Raw genomic sequence first — 25,181 nt, forward strand, 5'->3', positions numbered from 1 at the left:
TAAAAAATATTCTTTATATAAAAATGTGTTTATCATAACTGTTCTTTCCAAGGCGACCTTTTTGTTCATTGCATGCTCTTCTGCAGTCCTGGCTCCTATTGACTGGAAAAGCAGGTCCTAACGTGTCCCACTGATGCAGGACTTTTCTTATCACACACATAGTATAGAAAAACTAATGAATTCTTAACACCTCCATTGTTTATGCAACTATGATATGTCCTTCTTGCCCTTTGGTTTATATTTGTGCCTTGCCAACACACTGCATTCATGAGAAAATCATTAATCTATTAACCTTAGCACACCAATTTAATTTACAAGCTATAGTTAGAACTGGTTCACTGCAGCTGTATCTGTAAAAATGAGTCGAACCAACTTCTGAAAACTTCATGTTAGAAATATGTTAATTGCTCAAGCTGCTCTCTGGCCTGTTACAATATCAGATGCATCACACTGAGGCCATTCTGAATGAAAAAAAATTCATTACCTATTTTAATATTTGCCAGTAAGTGTGCAGTGCACTGCCAGAGCTGGCATCTCTTGTCCCGAAGGGTCATCAGCCTGAACCCATCAATTTGACATATTCGGCTGAAAAAGTCATCACCATCTCCCATTAGACTATGAAACACATTAAGGCTGTTCTTTCAAAATTAAGGAACAGTTTCTCATCTGTCAATCTGGAAAAGAGACAGAATAATTTGGCTGCCACTTGTATACTAAATTATTATAAAGAAAATAATGGTGTCATATAGCAACAACAATCACATGATCTTTTGGACAAGTAAATGGACTGTGTTGAAAATGTAAGTTGCATCTTGCAGATTAAAAATACCTACAAAATTAAAATGCTCTGGGCCCAATTCTTTTGCTATCCCAGCTAACAAGCACTTTGTCATTAATTCTAAACAGTCTAAGTACAGTTTCATTCAAATAAAGGTCTGTTCAAGATTTTTTGACACTTTGTAACATAGGATAAAAAGCAATTATCAAATTAGTTTAATTAGATTGTCACATAATTTTAATCTCATTTGATTCTAGTGTACAGTGTTAGCAAAATAGTTTTTCACCATTCTAGAAAGTTATGAAGTAAATAAGAGAAAATATGTTTTACAATATTTGTGGAAGTAATGGCTTCACTCACACAGTTTCTCCTTCTTTTGTGAAGCTGAATTGCCATTGGGTCTTGGGGAAAATCAGAGATGGAGAGATAGACAAAAGTCATCTTGTCAAAAAGTAATCATATGATATCCCTTAATGATAAGAGGGAAAAAGAGAAAATATTAATGAAATTTGGGAAACTATTTTAGGTTAAAATTAATAAAGATGTTTTAAAAGGAACAGATATTCTATATTTTGAAATAAAAACCACATATCAAATTAAAAAATATAAGAAAATGTTTTAAAGCATTGTACAAACTAAAAAAAATACAGATTCTTTTAAACTAACTTTTCTCTTTATCCCCCAAAAGAACTGAAAAAGAACTGACAGTGCCCTCAAATTCCCCTTTCACTTTGAACAGTTTGAATGACTTACTGTTTTTTTTTTTTTTTAGTTTGAAGTTACTGGATACTTTAACTTCATTGCTAAGGGTTGCTGAACCCTGAGAATTGCCACAAATTCTGATGGCAATTAAGTCCGTCTGGCAAGAGTATTAAAATTGTCAATGGCCCCTTAGAAGTACTATAAATGTTGCAGTGACTGACCAGTTTTTGCTGTGCTCCTATGGGAAAGCTGCTCAATGTCTGAAGACCAAATGTTGCCTTCTTATCATACAAAGTTGCATGAAGTGTGAGAACCTGGAAGAAGGTCCAATCTATTGAAAAAATGCTGCAGGTGGCAATTTGGAAGTTGTGTCCTATTTTGTCTGTTTCATATGTAGAGTTACATCACTGCAAAATTTCCTTACTTTTCCATGGAAATAGGTTAATGTAACCAAGCCATCATTTACATTTTTCCTCTATAGCTGTCAAAGCCAGCTCATATACAACATGAAGATAAATGGACCTGGAATTGTTTCATTGAGGAAGGAGTGACAAATGGAGTATGAATCAATCTGTCACAAACCGTCCATGATCAGGATATTTTCCTGCCTTTGCCTCTCCTCCTCCCACCTTTTCCCTCTTCATCAGAGCAGAGTACTCCTTTTGAAGGCTTTATAACTGAGGAGGTTTTGAAAGAAACACTAAATATCCAGTGATTCTGATGATTCTTGATAATTTCTGCCTGACTTTCCTCCAAGGAAATTTTAAGTTCTATTCATTTTTTGTTGAACCAAAATGGGAACAAACCAGTCATTTGCTCCTTCACTGAGGTCAAAGCTGAATAGACAGGAGTTTCTGGCTTAACTGATTAATCATTGCAAATGTTGCAGATGACCATAGGTAATCCAAGCAGCTCACCACCAACATAGTGAAACCCCATCTCACAACCTGTAGCTGATATTTATCTTATAATTCTCAAGAAACAGTTCATGAAAACAGCATATCCCATTGATCCAAACCTTTCCTGTTAAAAACATAAGCATAAAAATTTGAGATAGAACCTTTTAGTGAACAGTCAGAGGCCAAGAAATCTTGGAGTAAGTGATTATTCCTTCCCAGTCCCTTGTGTAAATGGTTGCATGAAGCAGTAAGACAACTTAACTGCTAAACTGCTTGTAATTATTTACCAAGACAAGTTTTTAATTTGTACCTAACAGGTCTAGCAGCCTCAGACCTGGCTCTCAAGCCTTTTAATTGTTTCATAAGAGGATAAGCTGATCTCTGTTTCTTAATGTTGTTGTGCTTGATTTTATGACTGAAATAACTTCTAAAGATTAGGTTTTGGTTTACATTTGAAACATACCCTCTTTTATGGACATGGCACTAAGCATTTATGGATTTGGCACTAAGACAAACATTAGTTAAAATTAGTCCCCTTAACTAAGACAGTTAAGTCTTTTAAGACAACTAAGTCAGAACTACTTGCTAGAATTTGAAACATTTGAAACATCAAATACATTCAACAGCATTTTTGCACTAATTTTCTCTGTTCCTGCTATCTGCCTGACTGTCCTTTTATCCTTCACAAATTTTGACTCCATTATTCAACTCCAATTGTTTTTAAAGGAAAAGCAAGCAAAGATAAGGACTGGTTAAATTTTCGTGAAAACTGCAGACTGGAGAGAAAAGGGAGACCAGAGTAGCTCAGCACAAAAGGAAAGGCAGTGAGGACTCAGCATTTTTAAGCTCTGTTTAGCAGCAGTCAGTTGTCTGGTAACCATGAGCTTTCCAGCCATCAGGCACATAGATCCAGAGGCCCTGCAGCTCTCCCTCCCCATGGGGAGCTGCTGAAGGAGGGAGCCTCTGCATACTGGGGGTGGGATTTAGGGGACATAGGTCCAAAAGCAAGAGTGTTTCACTGACTCTTTTGCTGGCAGAAAACTAGTTTTAATGGACACAGACATGCTGAGATAGAAACATGGTCATTATTCTATTGAGACTGATAAATGTCTATTTCTCATTGAGATGAAAAAGCTTGACTTTGTGCTTAAACTAAAGATTATATGATCAAACTACACAGAATGTCACCTAGAAACCACCTGGAAACTGGTGAAAGCCTGATAATATTGTAAGAGTTCAAAGACTGTAGCACCAGGCTCCTATCCTTAGAAAAGTAGAATAATTTTCTCAACATGGGCAGGTTTCTTCATTTATGCTCATTCCCACTGTCAATATTTTGTAGCAAAGCAGTCCAACAGGTGATAATTCTCAGAAATAGGAGTTCTCTGTACTCCATCCCCTGGCTTATTTGATATGAATTGTATTCAGCTCCATCCAGCTCATACAGCAGTGCTTGCCTAAGGCACTGTCTACTGTGCGTTGAAAGTGGAAATGTCAGGTTGTTTAGCATATGTTCTTCAGGGACACAGAGATCTTTCCTGGAGCACAGACGAGATTAATATTATTAATGGAGATATCTGTAGTGGAAACAATCTTCCAAATGCTTTGAATATTGAGCATATTAAACAAAGAAAATAAAACATATTGAAACACCTTAGAAACTTGCAAGGTAAATAGCTCAGGGCAACAATATTTCTTATTTCCCAAAGTTTCTTCAATGAATATGCAGATTTCTTTTGCATATTTGATCAAAAGACAAAGGCCACATTATTATCTGAAAAGCATTTACGCACCAGTTCAAGATGTCTGAACAGAGAGGAGGAATTTTAGCAAAACTTCTTTACCATCTATCACTCATCTGAGCTATTCTAGACAGATTGTGCAATAATTGTTGGGAAAAAAAGGAAAAAGGATAGTTTGTGTATTAATTTTGGACAACTGTCTGGAATTATTTGTAAAATAGCATATTGAACATATTAACAGAGCTAAGCATGAAAAGACCTGCACTGAAGCCATATACTGAATGTTTTTCAGCACAGAATTATATTGTTGTGAAATTCATTAATGGTCTGTTGCTAATGTTCCTGTCTCCTAATGTGAGATGAATGTCAAGGACCATGTAGGTGGGAGGCTAATAACCAGCCTGATGAGATGTTTGACTGCTGGAAAGGAGTCTGTGTGATCTCAGCTGTCTCCACATGTGCTGCAGGAGGACACTAATAGGCAGTTGGTTGAGATGATAGCTGTGTGTCTCTTCCAACTCGAGCTGTTCTGTTCTGTTCTGACATGCCTTCTTGCAAGATCTATTCAGCCTCCACATACAGTGGTGAATCCTAAAGTATGGTGTGGGAATTTGCTTCCCATCAACCAATAAGCAAACTTAGAATAGCTTAAAGAAGCCTAGATTTCTAGAGTCTATAATTAGGGAAAATAAATCCCAAACATTATTGTTACCACCGCTTAACCATCCCTTTCCAAAGCTTGTGCTGAGGGCTTAATCTCGCTATGAGGTAGTGAGACCTAATTTTTTTGGCAGAGCTTTCAACATGCCCTGGTCAGAAGGGCCTGATATCTCCTGTAGGTGCTTAAATGGGGTCTTACCCTCTGTGTTTTGCCTGTTAAGTTGGAGTCATGTTTATGGAAGGAAACTAATCATGCCAAAACTTGATGCTGCTACATTCTTAAGTAGGAAAGAACTTAATTTAGTTTAATCTTCTAATAAGGAGTCCTTTTTACTGTTCACCTGAATGGCTCTCTGTAAACAGTGTTGACTTTCATGCAACATGGTAAATTACAATAATTTCCAAGGCTCTTGTTTCTCTTTCAAATCTGGTTGAGACTGGTCAGTGGACCCAAAAGTTCTTGATGAGAAGTGGCAGATGGATGAACAGATGACTAGGCAGACAGATAGACAGCAGGAACACATAAGACTCATTTCATTAGGAAACTGGACTGAAAACAGAAGTAGCAGTGGGTACTTGGATAATATTCATATTCTGGTCAATTAAAAAAATGCCATGTTTTTGAAACCATTTCAAAGCTGGTAGATGACATCCTTAGTAGTTTAAACAGCAAAGGAAAAAACAAAGGAACATTGCTGAGACTTTTTTTCCAGCTCCTTTTTAGGTCAGAATGCTACATTTTTATAGTTTGGACTGTATTTTAAATCTTTATCCAGATTCAGCTTGAACAGCCCTGGAAATTTCAATGGAGGATTAATGTGTGTCATTAAGCAAAGAAATATGGTCTAGTAGTTTTCAATAGCAACAAATGCTTGCTATGGTACTTCTCTGATCAACATATTTTTCACTTACTGTAAAGCCTTTGGACTGCTCCAAGTGTATGAAATATCCATGGAGGAAAGCTGACAGTGAATTGTTGTGATTTGAGCTGGCTACTACATTCCTGCAGTAAAGGGCATTCTTGTTCCTAAACATTTTCCTTCCAAGCAGAAAACCAGCTCACAAAAAGGAAAGCCCCTTTCCCCATTTAATATTTGTTTATTTACTCATATTTACTGTTTACTTAGAGGACTATTTACTTATTGGCAAATTGATCCAAGTCAATCTGTAGTCTGACTGTCAAACCGGGAGTGGTTTGCTAGGTGCAGACAGGGAGGGCAAAAAGCAGGAATGCTCTTTGGAGTGGTTGAAATACATCATAAATTTACATGCAGGAAAAACAAGTTCCCCAGAAGAAAAGCATAAAGAGAAAAGCAGCTGGTTAAAGCTGGAGACTTCTTTTCTAGAGTGCTCTGAGCAGAGCAGAGAACTCCAGTCATTCAGAGTCTAGTGACTCCTTTGAAGTACAGTAGCTCTAGAAGGCCATGGAAAAAGCAGGGCTTGGCATTTCCTGTGTAAAATTATATTGGAATGCACTAAGAATTCAGGCCCCTCTCTCAGCTGTCAGATTGGGACCCTAGGGCAGAGCTGTTTCCCTGTGCCATTCTTCCTTCAGAGGTGCTGCTCCTCCACAGATGCATCGGCAGCCATGGGGCTCTGTGGCCAAGCAGCAGCAGCAGCCACTGCTGCCCTACTGGCTCAAAGCAGGGCACTTTCCCAACACACCAAGTGAAACACCAAGTGCTTCATATCCAAGGTGGGATTTGCAAGAGCTCTCACTGCTGAACTGCTTCTGCTTCCTTTGAAATCACTTCTCTCACACATTCCACCTGCTCAGTTGGGCTGATGGTAAAAGTTTTGAAAACTCAAGTTTATGAGTATGAGAAACATGATAGAATCAAGCCAGAAACATAATATACAGCCTCTGTCCACTTTCTCTGCTTTCCAACTTCCTAGTTTAATTCACCAGTTGATGCTGCCTAACAGGTTGCAGAAGTCTGCCTTCTCAAGAAGTCATGAGACAGCCTGCAAATTTCTCAAAGCACTTTCATAATATAGCAAAACTATTTATCACTGCCTCCAGAGAAGTATGCTTTGGAACAGTCTCATAAGGTCAAGTTATCCCACTGAAACACCTATTACTATACAGAGAATGAAAAAAAAAAAAAAAAAAAAAAAAAAAAAGAAAGAAAAATGAACAAGCCAACTGCAGTAGCACAGCCCTGGAAAATATGAAGTCATAAGTAGAGTTCAGCCAGAGCAGACTCCCATTAAATTTTGTTTAAGAGCCAAGTTCCACCCTGAGATATGTGTGGGCTGCAGTTTATTTCAGGGGGAGCTGTGCTGTGCTTCATGCCATGGCAAGGCTTGGACACAAGTATGTATCTACTACAAGAGAGGAGTAAAGCCCACTTCGTTTTTGCATATTTTTGGTTCTGTCTGTATAAATCAAATAGAAAACTTAAAGGAGTTGATAAAACAGGCCTCAGGCCCCAGCTTTACAAGCCTCTCTGTCAATTTTAATTCCTTCTTCCACAAGACCTGAATGTCTGTTTTTCCAAATCCATCAGGCTCTTTTCACAAGACGTGGTAGTCTTTCCCTGTTCCCCTGCTACACCCATGAGTGTTAAACACACAGGCAGGAGCTCTGAGGATTGTCCTTCTAGCTTCTTTGCTCTTGAGAGTCCCTTTAGGAGACAGTCAGCAAGATGAGCTCCCTAGGAGATGCACATGCTTTGTAAAGAAGGGTCATACACAGCAGTCTGGCTTTAACTCTTAAAGACCTTACACTGGATATTTTTGCCTGAGAAGCAGGAGGTCCGCTTAATGAGGAGGGAAGAAGGAGTGGCAGAGATGTTCCCTGCCCTGGCTGCATTCCGAGAGAGGGGCTAGGCTTACCAGCACCTTTGTGCTGTGCTGGGTTGCACAGCTGGCTTCAGACAAAAGCCTTTATCATTGCTGGGGTGGGCAGCTGCTGCACAGATGGAGGGGACAAAATGATAAAGTCATGGTCACACACCCCTGCAGGCACTGGAGTTACCTTGGAGAACTGGACAGAGGAGTTCCCTGCTCCCTGCCACCAGCTGTGCACTCAGTAATGCTGAGCTTCAAAGGTTGAATTCTTTCAACTACAAGTTGAAAGACCTCGTTCAAGAAGAGCGGCAGACAAGGCTCATTCCCACCAAGTGCTGAGTGTGGATGTGAGCAGGAGGTTAAAGTACTTCATATGAGAAACTCTGGTAAATGCAAAAGCTTTTACACCCCAAGGCACCCATTTAAACACTGAATTACTAATTCTGGCTCAAAACTTTCCCATTCCTCAGATCCCTTGGTGGTCGGCCTGTGCTTTAACTCTCCATTAAGCATCTGCTACTGGCTCTAGTGGGTAAGACAGCCCATCAGCTCCATGCAGCACTTCCATGGGCAGAGATTAAAAAGATTTTAAGTCCTGGTTAGTCAAGAAAACCCAGCACCATCAGGATCAAACCCACATTAGCCATCACTTGTCATGGATTCTGTAGCAGATGGGAAGAGGTGGCATCGTCCCTGGGAAAGGAAGTCTCTTTTCCTAATGCTGGTGTAACCTAACAGGTGGTGAGGGCTAAGGGAGACACACAGGCAGCTCTGGTAATGCTACAAAATCACTTCATCGTGCAATGACAGTGAAACAAAGGACAGGGAAAACTGGTACCAAATCCCATTAGCTAGAAGATGGATTGGAAATATCCCAGCAAGGCTGGGGAATGGAAAAGACAGATGTGTGTGGCCCTGGGAGTCTGGAGAGACATATGACGCTCGGCCACAGCTGACATGCCATGGCTTTGTGTCTGTTAAGGGACAGAGTTTGCATTTCTTGCTACATCTCCTCCCACCAAGGATATTTTCAGTGGAGGGAGGAGTGGGAGGAAATTATCCTCTAAGGGATATGGATGCTCATGTCCACAGACAGCAAGCTGGTGCCCTAAAGTGCCAAGTAGTGGAAAACAAAATCAATTGCAAAGCTGAACACCCACATTTATCCGTATTTCCCTGGCAAACTTCCCTTGGCCACCCACAGGTCCTGGACCTTGCTCTGTGCTGCAGGCAGCAGGGCATGACTGGGGAGGGCTGATCCCCAGCTTCTTCTCAGGTGTGAGCTGTGAAGGAAATCACTTGGGTGGAAAATGGCATGTGCTACCTGTTACGGTTTCCAAGTCTCTTTTTCTCATTCAGTGAAGAAAATATACCCCTCTCTTCTGGAATAAAACACAGACACTATCTTCAATTATAGAACACGTGCTTTTCACCCTCCCACATCTCCCCCCAGTGACTGCTGCACTTTCATATCTGACAAAAATAACCATCCAGACCTCAAAAAGGGAGGAGTTTGTATTTCTCCCTCTGGCCATCTTCAGCAGCTGCCAGCTCTGCAAGGCCCTGGGGCTGCACCACGATTGAGGGGGGAAAGATTCAGCCAGAGATTTGGTACTCAGGTCACTTAAAAACAGCACAGTGTGAGCAGCAGTGTGGAAGTTACACTCCTGACTGCTCTGCTACTGAACTCTGGAGAAAACAGGACACAGGATATGCTTCCTGTCTGGGGAAGGCTTGTAGCAGCCTGAGAAAGAAGGCATGACCTTTTCCTTAAAGGAAATGCAATTCTTTGAGAGGAATAGGGAGGAAAAATCCAGGTTGCATTTTTTTCTTAAAAACAGTGTCATGCAGCTGTACCTCATCTCACTTTCTCCCCTGTGTTTGAAGGTGATCTTTATTTATTAAGCAATGCCACATTTTAAAGAGTTTCATACTTCTCTGCCAACCCATTGTTTGCTCCAGTCAGTCATGAACTTTCTGACATAAGTCAGAGGCTGTAGAAATGAAAGGTTTCATTCATTGCAAGCAAAGGAAGCCAGAGAAGGTACCTTGAGAGCAGAAGGGCTCAGCTCATGCTCTTTTTCCAGCTCACAAATGGTTATGTCCCCAGGATGCTGAGATTAAGCATCTCACACGGAATGTGGGAGGAGGAAGAAGAGTCTTTGTCTGAGATTCACAGATTTTAATGGATTCCAGAAGGGAAATCTTTTACCCAGGAGCAACAGCAAAGTTCTGAGAAATGTAAAAGCATTTATCTCCCCAGTTATGTTCCTGTCTGCCAAAAGCAGGATGGGTGATTTACTCCTCCTTGGTACAAAGAATCCCTTATGGATCATTAATCCACAGGGGGAATGAGCTCAGGAGCCACAGACATCTTTTCTTAATGTGCAAGAACCTTGAATCAGCAGGAGGTTTTCTTTGGGAGCATACAGGATCAGTTTATCTTTATTTGCTCCCCACTACCCCCAGTCTTCAATAGTGTTTCCTACAAGGGTTCTAGTTACCATTGATAAATCACTTTGACTTCAATAAAATCTGTGGTGATAGTAGACGAGTCTGTTGTGAGCTAAACCAAGGCATTTGAAGCAGAGTAGTATTAAAAACTTAAGATCTGAAATCAGCAAATTCTGATACAAAGTCCAGAAAAATCAACATGATCAATCTCAAGTTCTGGGGTACAATTATCTCAACAACAGATTTCAGCGCTGCAATGGCAGCTTGCAGTAAGTAAGGCATTTCCTGAGAAACTCTGCAGAAACGGGAAGGACACACAAATAGTTGAGTATTTGTTTACAGGCCAGGATCTTAGGTGATCTTGATGAAGTTTTCAACTTACAGCTAGAGCTGTACAGAAAACATGCACAAAAACTTATGATAGGAAAGGGTTAGATCTGGTGGACACCACTTGTTAATATTTTCTCATCTCTTTAGGAGTAATAAAAAGAAAAATAATCTCATTTTGTCTCACTTTGACTCTGTGAAAGCACCTGAAAATATTTATATAATGTCTCAGTTGCTAAATGAGGTACATTACAGACTGTCTCTATATATATTCACAATATGCAGACATTTACAATATGCCACTGTTCTATAGTGGATGGCATTTTATATTTTTTACCTCAGCAAAAAGAAGTGCAGCAGAGAATTACATTTCTGTATTCAAATCTCTCAAGAAGCACTCCATGCTTAGATTTGCCAGGTTCCACATAAGTCTGGTAAATACACATCCTTGTTACTGTAAATGACTTACAAGATCAGAAATGTGGCTGAAAGGAAAAACCCAAAGCTGGCTGGTGTCCTTGGGTTTTATGCTCTCATATGTGTCTGCATGTGCCCACAGCTTCCTTTATTTTGGCTCTTTCTCACACAGTTAGGCTTTGACAAATTGGAAAGTATTAAGATTAGAGCAATCATGTTTACATGTATTACCACCTGCTATTTCATTTCTTCCATGGTGCTTAAATGTTCAGGCATGTGGCTTTGAAACACGGTACCTTTAATGCACTTAAAAACCCTGCTGGATTTCCAGCTCTCTTTGATCTCCACAGTCTAGAGACTATCTCAGAGAATACAAATAAATGTGTTTAGGGGAAAAATATTTTCAAGGAGAAACCCCTAAAGTCCTTCCAGCTTGATATGCATTACCAGTTGATGTCATACCTAAGGTTGTTTTTTGCATTTTATCTTCATGCTTCAGGAGGCTGAAATACATCCAGAATCAGCAACTTGATGAGGTAACTTGAGAAGACAGATGTGGTCAGAGTCACATGAGCACCAAAGTGTCAAATAATTATTTGGTGATTCTTGTTTAGAAAGGAGATGGAGGGAGAGATCATTCTGCCCTGAGAAATTTACAGACTAAGCAAAGGAAAAAGGATGCACTTTTGCAATGAAGAAGACTGTATTTTGTCAAGAGGAAATGGGAAGGATGTGAGTGGAAATCTTGCTATTAATCATGAGTAGGAAGGAGACATTAATTGGAGAACTGGAGACAGAGGAAAGACTCAGATAACCAAGGGTATGAAAAAAACCAGCTTCTTTTGGGGGTTGTATAACACCATCTTTTCCATCTCTCACCATGCCGTGTGGTGATGTGTCACTACCCTTGTGGTAACGGCTTGGATTTGTAGTAATTTCAAATTGTCCCCCGTACAGCAAGTACAAATCAGATCTGGGTTCTTGGGTCAGGGTGTGGGATGGTTGACTTGGGAAGAGGTGTTGTGAGGAACCAGATACATTCAGTTATAGAAAAGGTAAGATAGAGGGGGATTTTTCACTTTTTAAAGGATGTTCATGGGTCCAGTCCCTACCTACAGTTTGAGCTGTAGGTATGATGAGTAGACAGCTCTTAGTGGGAGATGGTAAAGTGCCAAAGGCAATCAGCAAGGTTTCAAAAGAATTCATTTCTTCAACTTAGGTGGACACAGCCTTCACAAGAAGGACCTACCAAGCCCCCTTTGGATCATATAATCATGGTATGGGTTGGGTTGAAAGGGGCCTTAAAGACCTTCTGTTTCCAACCACACCCTCATGGTCAGCAACATCTTCCACTAGACCATGTTTTTCAAAGTCCCAGCCAACCTGGCCTTCCTCTCCCTGACCTGGTGATTAAGAAGCAAGGTTCTTCTTGGCTTTGGTGATGTTAGCAGAAGTTGTACACTCTGCTCTTCTTCATGACTGGAGCAGGGATAGGTTGAGTAACAGGAAAAGTGACAGTGTTCAGAGCATATGGAGTGGTTTTGCAAAAGGTTTTGCCTTTTTTCCCAAAGCAAAGGGGAAGCTGGAACTTGGTTCCCAACTGCAAATTTGTTTCCTAGTGTACTCAGCATGTTATGCAGGGTTTTCTGTAGAGAGAGATACAGCGTAATTCTGTGTATAGCCCCTCTTTCCACCAAGGGTTTAATTGCAATTAGTAACTGGTAGCATAGCTTCTTTAAGCCAAAAAAAAAAAAGGTCCCTATGAGTTCAGTGTGGGGAAAAATGGATTTTTATGCAATAGAGTCCAAAAATCAAAGGCCATTGACATAATTATGGAAATTCAAGAGAGACAGACAATCATCATCTCTCCCAGTCGTGTCATTCAGAATGTAAAAAGCATATCTCAGTTATAAAGAAAAATTGCTATGTGATGACAGGAAAGATCTGCAGAGGGGAGGTGTTGTTTCATAGCAAGCTGTGAAGATGAGAGAGCAAAGAGAAATCAATAGAGAAGAGGGAGAGTGGAAGAGAGGGCAACTCCCAAAGGAAACAAGGCCTCAGCCCAGATGGTGACAGGGAAAGATCTACGTCTTCCTGACCTGTTCTCCTCTTCCTTCCCACTGGCAGGACTGTGGAGGGTCCTTGAGAGAAAGGGGGAAATGGCGTTTAACAGCTGGGACCTGTGTGTCTCCCGAATGTTCAGAGACGACCATTTACTTGTGGGCTAAGAAAGGGACAGACAGGTAGGATTAGGAGGTGCAGAAGATATCTGAACTAGACAATATGAGAGAGCAGGTGTGAGAGAGGCCACAGATGTATCAAGGATTTAATTTCCTGCTTGCTTTGTTGGATGGGACTGGGAATGTGCTCTTTACACTTGCATGAACCATTGACAGTTAGAAAAGCAACCTCAAGTAGCTCATGAGTGCTGGTTATAAAGTTTCAGGAAATAAAAGACTAGACTATTTCATAAAAAATTGGTAAACTTCTAGGCCTAATACATGCTAAGAAAATCCTGAAAGCAGAAGTCAACAATATATTCTAGAAGACAGAAATAAAATATAAAAATCCAGCATGTCATTTTAAACATCAGAATTTTTGAAAATGTACACAAGTTTCCTGAACTCTTGGATGACTACATTTTTATGGTAACTTTTCACCATCCAGTAGAAATATTTTTCCCTCTACTCATTCATACAGGAAACTCTTTAATCACTTGTGTTTAAGTGATTTGTGGTTTATTTGTCTCACGTAAGGATTATTTGGTTTATCTAAAGTCAGCCATAAAGACCTGCTTTTTCATCCCTTCTTAAGTGACTGAAATTTTTGAAACATCCAATTAGCAGACACGAAGCATCTTTTGTCTTAGTAAGAACACTTTTCAAAGAAAATGAGATGAACAACAGAGAAGTTTGCCTACCAAAAAAAAGGTTAATCTGGAATAACAGTTCTGCAAAATCTCTTCCAGCATTAATTAATCTTCTCAACTGTTTGGGGGGGGATCACAGAATTATGTAACATGATTGAATTGATTCTTGTATAAGTATTTTGTTTTCAAAGGAGGGTAGTTTTTTGAAGAATAACTTTAATTTTGGTATGAATACACTAATATGATCAGCATTTCTAGAAAACTGTCCTAAAGATGCAACTACCAAATTCTCCCAGAGCAGATGAGCTAGAAGAGGAATATAAAACTGAACAAACGAAGCCATATAAGTAGTGGAAAGGATGGTGGGTATAAATAGTCATGTCTTTGTGTATGTATGCATACAGATATAAGGTATATTGTATATACTTACACTCTGGGTGTGTATATATATGTGAACAGACAGAATTCAAACTCGTTTTCTAGGTTTGGTGTTACTAAAAGAGTCTCTGCTCACAACTGTAAACACCTACACATATATAAGGATTTGATGTCTGATTCTGTATGGCTGTGAACTTGTCACACATGTCCTGTATGGTGTGGACTGCCTCATAAACCTAGATATTTTAAATATGTAGTCCCCAGTAAAATAGGCATTTGTCACTCACAATAACAAAGAACTGTCTCAGGGTGTGTTCAAATGCCCCCCTGCAACTTACTGATAAAAAGCTTAACTCAGTTTCAGGGCTTATCTGGAGAAAAAAGAGGTAGAGACCCTCATGAAATAACTGAATTCTTTTTTTCCCTCTTAAGATGAAAAAGAGAGGCAGAGGAAAGGAAAGAAAAATCTCTTTAAAACTCCAATGCAGCAGAACAAGTTTAACCCATTGAGATTTTTAGTGAAGTTTTCTGCTTCATCAGGAAGAACCCTGTGGTGAAACATATGTCAGAAGAGAAGAAGATATGAGAAACTGGCATCTTTTGCATATGAGATGATTAATTAAGAGGAAAATCACTTAGCCAGCTGTCTCATTGGTGAAACTACACGTGCAAGGTACATCTGCAATAGGGGATCAGTTTAGCACAGGCAGTGCATTTGATTTCCATGCTAACATAGCAGAGATAGGAATCTGGTGTGAATTAGATTGTGCTGACTCTTCAAGAAACAGAGGAGTCCAGATCTTATTTCAGTGTCAAATTATGAGGTGCATGTCTGTTGTTACAGCATTGCAGTGTTGGTATTTGATGCAGTTATCAGTTACAAATAAATTATCTGGGGAAGGGAGGCCTTTCCTCCATTCATGTTCATAAATTATTGGCAAACAAACCCTGATTTCTCCAAGTGACACTTTTCTCCATTCTCTAAGTAGTTTTTCAGAATGTTTGGCAGCTGGTGAATTTTTCATCTACTCATTTCTGGGGTAATGCTGTCAAATTCATCTGATTTAGAAAATTAAGGAAGTAAAACACAATTGTCTGCTGCCCGAATCCTTGCCCTCCCAAGGTGTTCCTATATTCTTGTCACTGTGGCATCTGGGCTTTTCGTGCATTTTCTATCACAAATTGTTTTTGAAGCAAAAAATTGTAAACAAAGCTCCTACTCATGTCAAATGCTGTTTTCAAAGGTTTTCTGATCTTTCTATGGGAAACAAGCAGGCCAGTTCCTAAATAACTTCTGAGCTATATTTTTTTCCTGAGCATGCATAACAAAATTAGGCAGTGGGAAGCAGAGCTGTTGCACCAGTAAATCTACTGGAATCAAACCAACTCCTGCCTCCCCAGCTTTTCCCAGCTAAAAGCACCTCACTAGCAGTGTCCATCAGAGCAGTCATTTCTCTCCCACCTGTAATCTCTCCTCTTTACCAGACTTTTGAAGAAGAGGTGACTGTACAGCACCCACCACAATCAGATCCCTCTCTTGGCTTGAATTTATGCTATAGGAATACTGATCCCTCCCCAACAATAGAGACAGGCACTGCACAGAGCACACACACAAATAGACTTTCATTAGACAATGCAGTCCTGAAAGCCAGTTTTACAAAAGACTTTGCTGATTGGACTCAGTCATTTGAATAGTGATGGATACAGGGTATATTACACAAGAGCCTAGAAAGAAAGGTGCAGCAGTATCAGCAATGAGATGCAGACATTTCATAATTCTATAATATTAACAGGCTTAAGCACACAACTAGCCACAACCTGAATCTTTAACATCTACTGTGTATTTTTTAATGATGCCCAGCAATGCTGAAAATTGTGTATTTTAAAACAGCAGACTCCTATTTGAATCGACATCCTCCCTATTCCCTCCAGTTCAGTGGTTTGCCAGCATTTCTGCTGTTAATTACTGAAATTTCAGGTGCATTCCGAGCCTTTCAATTCCCAGACTTTCACATAAATATGTCAGACAATGAGGGTGTCAGGAGAGCCCTGGGGTATAAAGCCAAACTTTCCAATTCGTATGCACAGTGGTGGGAAACAAACATACAAGCAGAGACATTCAATTTACATAAATGCTTGTAGGATAGGTTTGGAGATTTCTGTGCTAAAAATGAGAGGTTGTTATAATCTGTAAGTTTCCTTGTGTATAAATGCTCACAGGTTTACCCGTGAAGACCAGATTTTCATAATCAATAGCCTCTGTTTTTGTTTATCACTTACTGTCACAGGCAAGCACTTCTGTTGATTAAGGGCAATGAAATCACATATATTGCCAAGGTGTGAATAACATGATTAAAAACCTAAAGGGTTCATTCAAGGCTTTTCACAGGCCCTGTGTGAAAGACAAGTGGTATTGCTCCAGGAACATACAAAAGAACCAGTTTGCAGCCCCGAAATATATCTCATTATGAGTTGAAGATGTGGAAAGGCTGTTCCTAGAGCCACACTCCCCATTCACAGCCAGAAGTCACTCTGCCGTTATCTGAAGCCACCTTTGAACCTCTCAGCCACTCTGAGAGGACAGCCCACACATATGTGACTCATTTTGCCAGAGCCTCTGTCATCGGGGCAGGTGGAGAAGCTTGGGCTGATGGAGCCAAGACCTCCTGCTTGTAAAAAAGAGGCAGCACCAGACTCTGCTTCCCTAAGCAGGGCAGTGCCTCAGTTACTGTTGGAGGACAGCTGGCAATGCAGAGGGAGTGCATACAGCTCAAGAAGGCTTTGCTTCACCCTCTTCCTCACCCTCTTCCTTCCTCTGCAGCTGGGGCATGGCCTGAGGACCAGCCTTGCTGCTTGGTTTCCTTTTGGGCCAATTCTTCTGCACTGCACACATCACGCTGCTTCCCTATCCCTCCAGGAAGAGGACCTTATCTGTTGATGGGTCATGAGGAAGAAAAGCCTCCACAAACAGTTCTCCTTAACCACTAACTCCTTTGACAGCTGGCATTTGGAGTATAAGAGACTCCACACAAACATTCCCAGCCTGCTGAGTACAGATGAAATCCTGTAAATTGCCGAGGACCTTCTCCAAAGGGGTGAACACTTTTGACCCAAAAAGATGGCTTTGCACAGATCACTGCCTCCCCAGGTTGAACTTTTGACTTGGTGACGTTTATTGTCCTAATTCTTCACTTCATTTGAGCTGTCCCACTGCCTCAAAATAGGGTCACTGCAGTCTAACAGGAAGAGGGCAAAAGCTGCCAGCTGAACTGAGACTGCCAAACCTGTGTAGTTCCTCAGGTTTCATAGTTAAGTCAGGCAGCTATGTTCATCTGATGCTTGTTCATCTGAGCAGGAAGCAAATGCATCACAGAGTTACTGTCTCCCTCACCTCTGTTATGTGTACAGAGAGCCCACTCAGGTATCTGGGGGATATCTGAGCTGGGCATGGGAAGTGCCCAAGGTGAGGTGGTGGAGCATCCCCATATAGAGGCAGAATACATTTACAGCCTTCACAGAGCTGAATATTTAAAATCTGAAACAGTGCATGCTCCCCCTTGGATTGACAGATCATACTGCATTTATAGAATGAATAAAATTTCCTTATCAGCTGTGGGTGAATACAAGGAGATAAGCAAAGTACATGTGCAATTAGGTAACTTAACACTGTTCAGTTTACATCAGTTGGCAGCTGCTGTGTGGTCTCACCTGCAGGTATTCAGCAAAAAATTAATACGTTCAGGATATGTATAAAAAAGTTTTTGATGATTATTTTAAGCATTTTCACACCCATCTCAAAGATTTTCAGTGTGGCTATGAAGCAAATTTGTTTTCCCAATTATTCTGCCTCTCTGGCAAACATCTGCTGTCCATGCTGCACAGTGCCTGTCAATACACTGAACTTTCAGTTTCTTGTCTTGTTTCTTACAAAAATAGCAGGAATTTTAATAGGAAATAAAACCCTTTTCCCAAAGACCTTCCCTCAAAACCTCAACCATTATCAATGCACCAAACTTGCATTATACAGAAATATGGTACTATTAGACTTCCCTTTAACTTTTGTTCCTAATCTATAAATTTTATCCATCTAATTAAAAAACAAAGCAAAACAAAAAAAAACAAAACAACAAAACAAAACCAAAACCCCCAACCAAAGACAATATATCATTACTATTTTTCAGCTAGAATAGTCCTAGCTGGATTGCAAGCAATTTATTTTCATGGAGAGAATCATGTGATCTTAAAATAATTCAAGTTGAGAATTCCTGTCCACATATTGGAAAAAAACCCAGGAGAACCCGATGCATCTGTCTTTTTTCCTTATGAGGCAACAAAAGGCCCCATGGGGCATTAACTCCTCATCCGGTTTCCCCCTAGGGCCTTCTGTGGGGTTTGACAACCTGGGTCTGCCAGAGAGGCTGTTTGTAATGTATTCAGAACTGTAGAGCTGGTCCTGGATGTGTCACTTGGCCAACCTTGTCACTAAATATGCAAGTTGAGTCTGGACCCTTGTTGATATTTCACAATACACAAGAAGAACCTCAGTGAGTCATGACCACCCTCCTGGACATGCTTGGAAAGCACCAATAGCAGAAATTTACACAATCTGTGCCAAACCCAAACTCTCAGAATGCTGAATTAGCCTGCCTGTATCTTTCCTGGCTATAACAGAAAACAAAATATAACATTCTAAACTGCAGAATGAAGTAGAATAAAATATAAAGGTAACAGCTAATCTTTCTTGGTTAGAATCTGCAAAATGGACTAAAGGGTAACTAGAAATTGCTGGTTCAGATTCCAGAGCTTCTGCTTGCTGTGTCTTTTCTGCTGGATCAGCGTGTCTCATTGAAAGCTTGGGAAACATTGTCATTGTCTACAGCCATACAGAACAAATATCCTTATAACAGTATCTGGATCAAACCCTGAATTTCAGGCTGCTCCCAGCAGGGCTGTCTGTACTTTCTGCCTTCATTACTGATACCATGGTCTGATAAACAATTCTGCTATTGGCAGTTTATTTATTAAAAATAAAACAAACATACTTTCTTGAATTAAAACAAGAAAGATCACACTAAAACCATAAGAAAAAAAAAAAAAGATATATTGCAGCACCAAAAACTCAAGAGTTTTTCACAGCTTATCAAATCATAATCCACCCCCTTTCCTTCACCTTTCTTTTTAATACTGCCCCAAAATGAACACTACCATAGGGCAGCTGAGCCTCTGTGCTCGCTTGACTGTTCAGGCCAAATTCTCTCTTTTAAAATTTACTGAAATATGCAGAGTTATGCAAACAGAGGACTTGCCCTCCTGTACCCTCTCTTGCTGAAGAACCAATTTGCTTGTCCTTAAGCCCATGTTTCTAAATTTCCAGGAGCAGAAACACATTGTGGCTTTAAATATAGACTGTCAGTTTGTGGCTTGAGTCTCATGTTACACACAGACAGCTTGAGACTCTAAAGGCAAGCTGGCCAGCACCATTACTATCTTAGAAAAGCGTCAGTACGCTTTCAAAATGCTCTATAACTTCATTCCTGAAGGTGGGGGGGGGAGGGAAAAACATTCACATGAAACTTTTCTAAGCTGGGGTTTAGGCGGAAACGTTACTAACTTTGCGTGGTCCTGTTCAGGAGCCAGAGTTTGCAGAGCCTGTTTCAGTTCTTCCCTCACACACGCGCACACACAAACACAAAGAATTAAGAAAGAAAACAGCTTTTTCACAACTTTTTTTCCTTCAGGATTAATCTCAAGCATTCCTTTCTTTTTCCCCCCATACGAAATGCATTAGACAATCTGTTCCTTAAGCGATGGACTGATAAATGCACTCTTATTGTAAGGGGGGAGGGGGGTAAGGGTACTCACGTGGTTGAGATGTCGTATTGTTTTGGGAACTCATAATTTACGCCTTTGAAAAATGCCTTATTTGTGTTGACAGTCTCTCTTCCCTGCTCAGAACTGACGGCGGGATTGAACAGAACAGCTGGACGAACCCAGGAAAATGCTCCTCTTGTTCGGGCTCTCCTTGCCTGGCTCCTGACCCCTTTAGAACTGGAAAAGGAAACAGCACATGTGTCATTCTCTTTTGCCTGTGTAGCTCACATGAGCGGGGAGGGGCACCCATTTGCAGATAGCAGTAACTGCATTCAAGTTTTGCAAGTTGGATGTATTCCACCCCTTTGCTTTTATTAGCCAGCAACCAGTGGAAAGAAAATGCTCTTTTCATTCTTAGCCAAATCTAGACACACCTATTAAATCCACTTCCCAAACTCCTATCCACTGCTGTTGATGTTATTACTTTTAAGTGCAAAACTTGCTGCTGACTCCCTTTCCTAAAATGTCTACCATTAGTGGGTAAGATTGAAAATAGAACTTTCAGTTTTCATTGCTCATCATCCCCCTTAACGCTCACAGTCTGACTGATTCTGTCCTTTTAACAGGTGAAAATTGAGAATGGCACTTATTGGGTCAAAGTAGTTATATCAGCATGTACCATGAATCTACACTGTGCTCAGAGCAAGGAGGAGCTTGTGGCTACAGCACAGGCTGAGGCACAAGTACCTCCAGTTACTGACACAGGCTTCCTATGGCACCTTTGGCAAAATATTTAATCTCTGATCCAGTTTGCCAGTGGTAAAATAAAGATGAGACACTTGCTTTCTCCCTAGTCTTGGTATTTTTGTTTTAATGTACAGGCAGGTGTTATTTGTAAATAAGATGCATTTATTGGGCTGCAGAGGCTAATTTGCCTACTCCACTGCAAGTTTTTCAGCCTGGACTAGGGTGCCAGCTGCCTTGTTTATATAGCTGCCATTTAAAGCTATCTGTTTGGTTGTCTGCATGCTGTGCTGCAGTCAGTGGCTTGTAGTCACTGTAAGTGTGCATACACAGCCTGTCTGTAGCTGACATGGACTAGGAGTTCCAGGCTATAGAGAATACAAGTAATTTTTAATGCATATGCCTTAAACACTAAGGAGAGTGGACAAAGTTTCCATTTTCTTGGTGTCTGTTATGAAGTCAGGATGAATTAACAGCCTGCCTGTGACAGTAGAAACACAGTCACAATCAGGTTGGAAGTGGAAAAAAACAGAGTAATGAAATTCAGGCTGAGACCATCCTGTTTTGCAAAATTGTCGCAGGATATTTCTGTGAAATCATCTCAGTGACCTCCTACAAGAAATCAGTGCCATGAACTTGGCTCACAGTATTTATTTAACAGCTATAGGATGGAAAGAACAGTGACTTATTTACATACCAACAGTAACTAATAGCTTGTTTGTGAACATGGATGCAGTAAATTACTTCAGTCAGCATTTCCACACTCTGGGCTCATGGTAGAGAGCTCTGGAACATTTAGTGATAGAGCAAAGCACAAAGGCACAAAACAAAGACACTGAAATAATAGGAAAAACTCCTGACGTTGCTGCACTGGCTTCAGCTCCATAGTGTGACATTCATTTACACTTGATAGCTTCTCTATGAAAATACTGATGGGCATGTTTTTGGTTACTGATCCTTCTGTGTAAGAAACACAATGTGTGCAGGTAAAATAAGGGATTTCTGTTCTGAGGCATGAGATTTGTTGTAGTGAAGTTTTTACATTTAAATCTTTTATTATCATGATCAAGGGCAAGCTGGGTGGCCTTGGAGCAACCTGACTTAGTATAAGATGTCAGGAGGGTTGTAACTAGATGATCTAACCCAAACCATTGTATGATTCTATGATTCTGTGATCCCTAAGAAATTTCAGAACTTCTATTGAGAAAAGGTTCTCTAGCTGCTGCAGGTGATGTGAAGGATTGTAGTCGTGATGGCTTTATTATGTTACAGCCAGTGGCCTGGACCATCTTAGGAGTTTTGTGGCAAACGACTCAAAATGGCATACACAGTTAGGTCCTGGTGCTTAACCCCTGCGCTTCTGTGCAACACTTCCTGCTTCTGTCTGTGTTCTTATTAAAGCTGCTCTCCCCACCACCAAAATCACTGGAAGAGTTATACCCAAGTTATGTAGGGGGATTCTGGCAGGTCCGAAATCACATGGGAAAGTCTCCTTTAATGTGTTGTTATCTCCACTTTTCCTGGGACTTCTTTCTTTGCTTATTGAATAGGCTGGGGTTCCCAGAAATCAGAGAGCCATTTCCCAATGCTCTCAAATAGGCCATTAAAGAGACCTGCCTGACCTTTTCCACTCATCATTAATGGGAAATATGTGATGTTGTCAAGGGAAGCACCATGCAGCCCAGCATGCTTCCAGGGGAGTCTGAGACTGGGCACTGAACAAAAAGCATCTCAGTGCTCTCAGCCAACTGATCATGTGGGACAGGAGGCAGCAAAGGAACCCGGAGCAAAAGATGGGAGTAGAGTGCTGGTGGGGAAAATGTGTGATTAATCATTAATTTTCAATTTGACTGAACTCTCTCCTAAACTTAAATAGCAGTTGCTTCTGGCAAAAAAAAAAAAAAAAAAAAAAAAAAAAAAACAAAAGCTCCCCAAAAGTATTAAAGGGAGAAGATAACAGAAGGGTATCTGAAAGTAATTTTTATCTAAGGATTGTGGCATTCATACAGGATTCACTAGGTCTGTGGGAAAACACAGGTATGGTAGGAAATCTGTCTCAACTCTGTGGTTTCCATCAGCCAATTACTTGATCTCGAGGCCATGGTGTTCCCATTAACCTACAGAGGTATTGCTTTCCTGCCCTGGTGAATACTTTTGCATCTCCAGCCTTTGAAAGAATCTCTTTCTGAATAAGGAAATGAAATTCCCTTTTTTTTCTCAGTAGTGCTTTCAGATGTGACAGTGCTTTCAGGTCCAAGTGTGTTAGCTCAGAAGTGGGACCTCTTTTGCCTCTGATACTGCAATTTATCCTACTCCTCCTAAGCCCAGCTATGTAGTGAATGCATGGTCAGGCCCACATAGTTGTTCTCTTTGATGCTATCTTGCTCCGTGATAAATTATATTCCACAGTCATTCAGGCTTGGCAAGCTGATGCCACATGCTGCAGCTGTTCTTCCCAACAGGAAGGGAGGGTTTAGGCTGCACTTGGAGGAAAATAAATAAATAAAACAAAGGAAGGAGGCTCTCTCCAGGAAGTTATGCTTTGCAACAACAGGACATCACACTAGAAATCCTTCTCTCTGATGGATTTTCATGGCAAAACACAATGCAAAATCTGTAATCTCATCCTGTAAAGGCAATGGCAAGATTGAAAGGGGATGAGTGGAAAGCTATCAATAATGTCCTTCACTGTCCACCCTGCCCAGCCTGCAAGCTTCGGAGAAGGTGTTTGGATCCCTCATCCGGACATTTGAGGAGAGGGTGTAGCAGCCGTTGTGCCTGGCTGTGAGTTCAAGATAGGCCTTGTGACAGCACTGGTGGGCACATTCAGATGAGCCAGTGGCTTAGTGTACCACTGGGCTGCCTGCCATGGTCACCTGGCCAGCTGGCAGGAGAGATGGTGTTGGCTTCCTCCTCTCCTTTGCTGGCTACACACTTCAGACTATCTTGGCCTCAGCAGGCCAAGCTGCTGAGCAGGGTGAGGTTGGGTGGAATCCTAAATTTTGAAGACTTTGTGCAGGTCAAACACAAGCAGGGATTTAACTGCTAGGCTGAATCCTGAAGGAGGAATTCTTCGTAGGAAGGCATTTAGCTATGGACATCCCATGAAATACTATTTTCTACTGATTATCTTCCCCTCCATCTCTGTAAGGAACAATAATTTATTTATTTGTTACCTTGTGTGTTGGGTTCTCCCCCACCTTGTTTTCTTTCTGTTTCCCATTTATTTTTGTGCTGAAAGGGCAAGGAATATTTGCCATAGACTGTGTGGATCATCTCAGATCTGGTGTAAAGTCATGGAGAATGAAACCTTTGTGATGCAAAAGGGATCAATATAGACTTATTATACAGGATGGACTGTGATGCCTGTATAACTCATGTTTTATGTGGTGTATACGCAGCCTGTGACTTTAAGTGCAACAAGATTGTGAAATCCTTGGAACAGAGAGGAGGAATTTTCTGTCTGCACTCATAACACTGAACTAGTTCTTGACCCTCATACAAGGCCAGAAGAGAAGAGTTTACCCTGGAGATAAGAGATCAACTCTCCTTCCTACTTTGCATCCCAGGCATTTGTCTTTATTTTTACCACTCCCCTGACTTCTGCTTGAACCTTTGGAATATATTCTTATCCCTGGAACACATATATCCCCTGCTTTACCTTATTGCACAAATATTTGCAGATAAAGGATGTAGTGTGCCTGTTTGTATTTAAGGTTCCCGCTTAATCTGTTAGTTTATTTGGGTCAAACTCTTTTCCATTTGTGTCTGTACTCAGGGGAAATTTCAGTGTCACTACAATGCAAATGCTTCTCAAAACATGCCATCTCTCTGTGTAATGGAAGTATAAGGAGGCTCTACATCTTCCCTGATTCTGGTGCTTGGCTTTCCTTGAACTGTGGTTCATTTAATGACACAATAGAGGGAAGATGTGTAAGGTCAAGAGTTCAGTGGTGCAGAGCCTCTGTAACTATATAGTATCATCATGTCCAAAGATCAGACAGAATGTCTTAGAGCCACCGCCTCCTCTCCAGTCTAATTTCCAGCACCACTGGAAAGCACATCTGCTCACACTCTAGACCAGTCAACAGGATGTTGACATGCAGTTTGATAGTGCATATTTGGAACAATGGTAATGTCATCTGGGTAGATGTGGAGAGGGTGAATCATACAATCAGCTCTTGCTGAGTTAAGAAATCAGAGCAGGCTTTAGCACATGGATTTCTCATAACAAAAGAACAGAATGATAAATAAAGTGAATCATTCTGCAATTTAAAACAAAAAGGAAGACTTGCTCACACAAAGCAGAATTAAACACTGAAAGTCTTAATTCCTGGAGGATCTAGTTTGACTAGTTTGATCTTCCGTTTGACTGAAAACCTTTACTCTTCTTTACATAGATTGGACTGTGTTACTGTAGCTAAGTTGGGTTTTTTAGTTGCTGCATATTAGAGAGTGTCCAAAGGAGGGCAGCCAAAATGGTGAAGGGCTTCGAGGGGAAGCTGAGCGAGGAGTGGCCAAGGTCACTTGGTCTGTTCAGCCTGAGGAAGAGGAGAATGTAGGGACTGCAGTTACAACTCACTGCAGCTGCAACTTCCTCTTGAGGG

General features: G+C 40.8%; 1 protein-coding gene across 1 annotated transcript in view; it reads right to left on the bottom strand.

Annotated features, from left to right (window-relative positions):
* GYPC (glycophorin C (Gerbich blood group)) overlaps nucleotides 1-20,029 on the bottom strand; it is a 33,400-nt gene extending 13,371 nt beyond the window's left edge. Inside the window, exon 1 of the mRNA XM_053947470.1 lies at nucleotides 19,882-20,029. Coding sequence (XP_053803445.1) covers nucleotides 19,882-19,915 — 34 coding nt within the window. The 5' untranslated portion in view covers nucleotides 19,916-20,029. The remainder of the gene's footprint in view (nucleotides 1-19,881) is intronic.
* Nucleotides 20,030-25,181: the final 5,152 nt, after the last annotated feature.

The sequence above is a fragment of the Vidua chalybeata genome, chromosome 7 (genome assembly GCF_026979565.1).
Source record: "Vidua chalybeata isolate OUT-0048 chromosome 7, bVidCha1 merged haplotype, whole genome shotgun sequence".
NCBI classification, from domain to species: Eukaryota; Metazoa; Chordata; class Aves; order Passeriformes; family Viduidae; genus Vidua; species Vidua chalybeata.